A 2,500-nucleotide genomic window follows, 5' to 3' on the forward strand; every position below is an offset into this window, starting at 1 on the left:
TGCACTTTGCGCCTCCTTCCTCTTTTGTCAAACGGTGCCTCGAGTCCGCAAGACGGCGTGAGAGCGAAAGACTAACAAGCCGGACTAACCGCAGCGACACTCAACACACCAAACACGATCCACCAAAAAACAACAACAACAAAAAACAGGTTCCATCGGTTCACTGGGAACCCGAAGAAGTGGGTTCGCGGCGGACACTTGCTGTGGGCATTGATCGCCTGTCCTCCTGTCGAGGGAACCGACCGACCACCGCCAGTTCACTGCAGCGACGACTCGGCTCCAGCGCACCGCCACGGCCGGTCACCGGAGAGCGCAATTGCGCACTGTGGTGCAGCCTTTTGTGGAGGTCCCCTCGCAAAGTTAGGGGCCAGAAGGAAGACGCGATAGGAGGCAAGCGAGCCGACCCTTTCCAGTGCCGCTCTCCGGGCAATGCCACTGTGAATGCCAGGGCAATGTCCCGTCGCAAGCAGGGGAACCCACAGCACGTGTCTCAGAGAGAAATAGCACGTAAGTCCACCGCCTTTATTCCGCTGCAACTATTATTATATGTATTGTATTGTGACACTTTTTTACATTTTGATATATACTCGTATTTATTTTTTTAAGGTTAAAACAAAGAAAAGTTGTAAAATTATTATTTGATAAGGAGGGGACGTGCCGTGCGTGACCTGTGCATTTCTTTAAAAAGATCGAAAGAATAGAAAGCTGGTTTCTTGGAGGTTCAAAGTGTGTTGTGTGTTTTTATATTTACGAAATCATCATTTCAAGCGGTTGAGCTGTTTTATAATTACTATTTATATCCCACTTGATTTACTTTGCTATTGCATTTATAGTCTGGCTTTTATTGTTGTAAAGTTAGTGTATATAGCCTATTATGTACAGTCTTATGCAAAAACATGCCTAATTTAGACAATTATATGTGCGAGACTTAGGCATACCGAACGAAACATTTATTTTTCATCAGTGATTTATAAACATGGTCCAACAATTGCTGTTTTCCTTGTAAATGGAAGTTTTTTTTGATTGAACAAAACTCTCTATTTTCAACTGAATGGACGGGCGACCGTAGTAGGACCTGTCCTCCCTGATAGTGGGACACGATTAAGTTTGGTCCATCGTTTTCTTTAACGGCCCTTGTTGCTGCAATGTATTTAAGTTCGCCATTTACAAAAGAAAAATAGGAGGGATGTAGGGAAACATTTACCCCGTATAATGTGGAATTTAAGATAAAATAAGCCAGGAAAGTTTTATTTTTCTGTGACTCTGCGCCATTTAAATAACGCAATCCTTTTCAGTTTTCTAACTGAAATTGTGACTTCAATTATCAACGATTCTTAAAGCTTTCAAGTAGCCTATTTCGTACGACATAAAAAACACACGTAGCCTAACTTACCCGGAAATATTATAGCCTATAAGGCCCACATATACGTCATCACACAGAGTCCTAATTTAAATTTAACCTAAATAAAATGTGATAAGCAGGACAAAACCCTTCCCAGAGACTTATAATTACACGTCTTTATTTTTCTTTTTTTCTTTTAAATCTTTTAACTCTTATTTGAATGTGGGAGGGCAATTTCACCAGATGTGTAAAACCATGTCTTTCTTTATTGAACGCTGGACCATTAGTTAACCGAGGTCCTAATTGGTGGACGTGTCTGCTGTGGAGCTTCGTGCGTTAATGTTGCTGCTGTGGGGTTGTGTGTTTTTGGTGCGTAATATGTCTGTGATTTTTCATGGTTGTAATTGAAAAATAGTTTTGGTCAATTATAAAGTCTCCCCCCCCCCCACCCATTGGTTCCCCTACTCGTCGGATGTTGTAAAGTAAACAACAATGCCTAAAAACGTTGTTTTTTTTTATCCTCGTACAAGTTCTTGCTCGCATAAAGTAACGGCGATAGAAAACAGATTGTTCGCTAATGGCCAAAATATTTGGACACAAATGCGCGAGCGCGTGTGTGTGTGTGTATGTGTGAGGCATGTGAGCTGTAGAGCGTCTCCTTGCGATCCGTGTGTGTGTTTGTGTGTGTTTGTTTGAGTGTGTGTGTGTGTGTGTGTGTGTGTGTGTGTGTGTGTGTGTGTGTGTGTGCGCGTGCGTGCGTGTGTGTGTGTGTACTCGGGCTGCGATCCGGGGGCCAGGACTTGGTTGCAGAGATAAGATGTGCAAGAAAAGCCGGTGACTAGATCTTTAAGAAACAAATGCTGATTTCTTTCAGGTTCGGCTAGAGATACCGATATGAGTGAAAAGCTCTAACTTTTCCCGACTGCTCTCATATCGATATGACCAAAACTAAGGCATTTCAAATCGTCGCTATTGTAGAAACCCTAAAACGGCAGTGAGTTCTGCGCTTTTTCAGACACACAGAACTTCACAGTGGTTGTCGTCTGAACCCGATACGTTTTGCCGGTCCTGGATGTTGCTGCAATTCACCCCGCCCGCCCCCCCCCCACCCCCCCCCCCCCCCCCCCCCCCCCCACGCACCATCTCTATCCTGTTTAT

General features: G+C 44.0%; 1 protein-coding gene across 1 annotated transcript in view; it reads left to right on the plus strand.

The window, feature by feature from the left end:
* Nucleotides 1-2,500, plus strand: part of bcl11ba (BCL11 transcription factor B a) — a 44,102-nt gene that overhangs the window by 769 nt on the left and 40,833 nt on the right. The window contains exon 1 of the mRNA XM_079752981.1: nucleotides 1-507. This exon is cut by the window's left edge and continues 769 nt beyond it. Coding sequence (XP_079609107.1) covers nucleotides 453-507 — 55 coding nt within the window. The 5' untranslated portion in view covers nucleotides 1-452. The remainder of the gene's footprint in view (nucleotides 508-2,500) is intronic.

The sequence above is a fragment of the Pollachius pollachius genome (assembly GCF_949987615.1).
Source record: "Pollachius pollachius genome assembly, chromosome: 15".
Classification (NCBI taxonomy): Eukaryota; Metazoa; Chordata; class Actinopteri; order Gadiformes; family Gadidae; genus Pollachius; species Pollachius pollachius.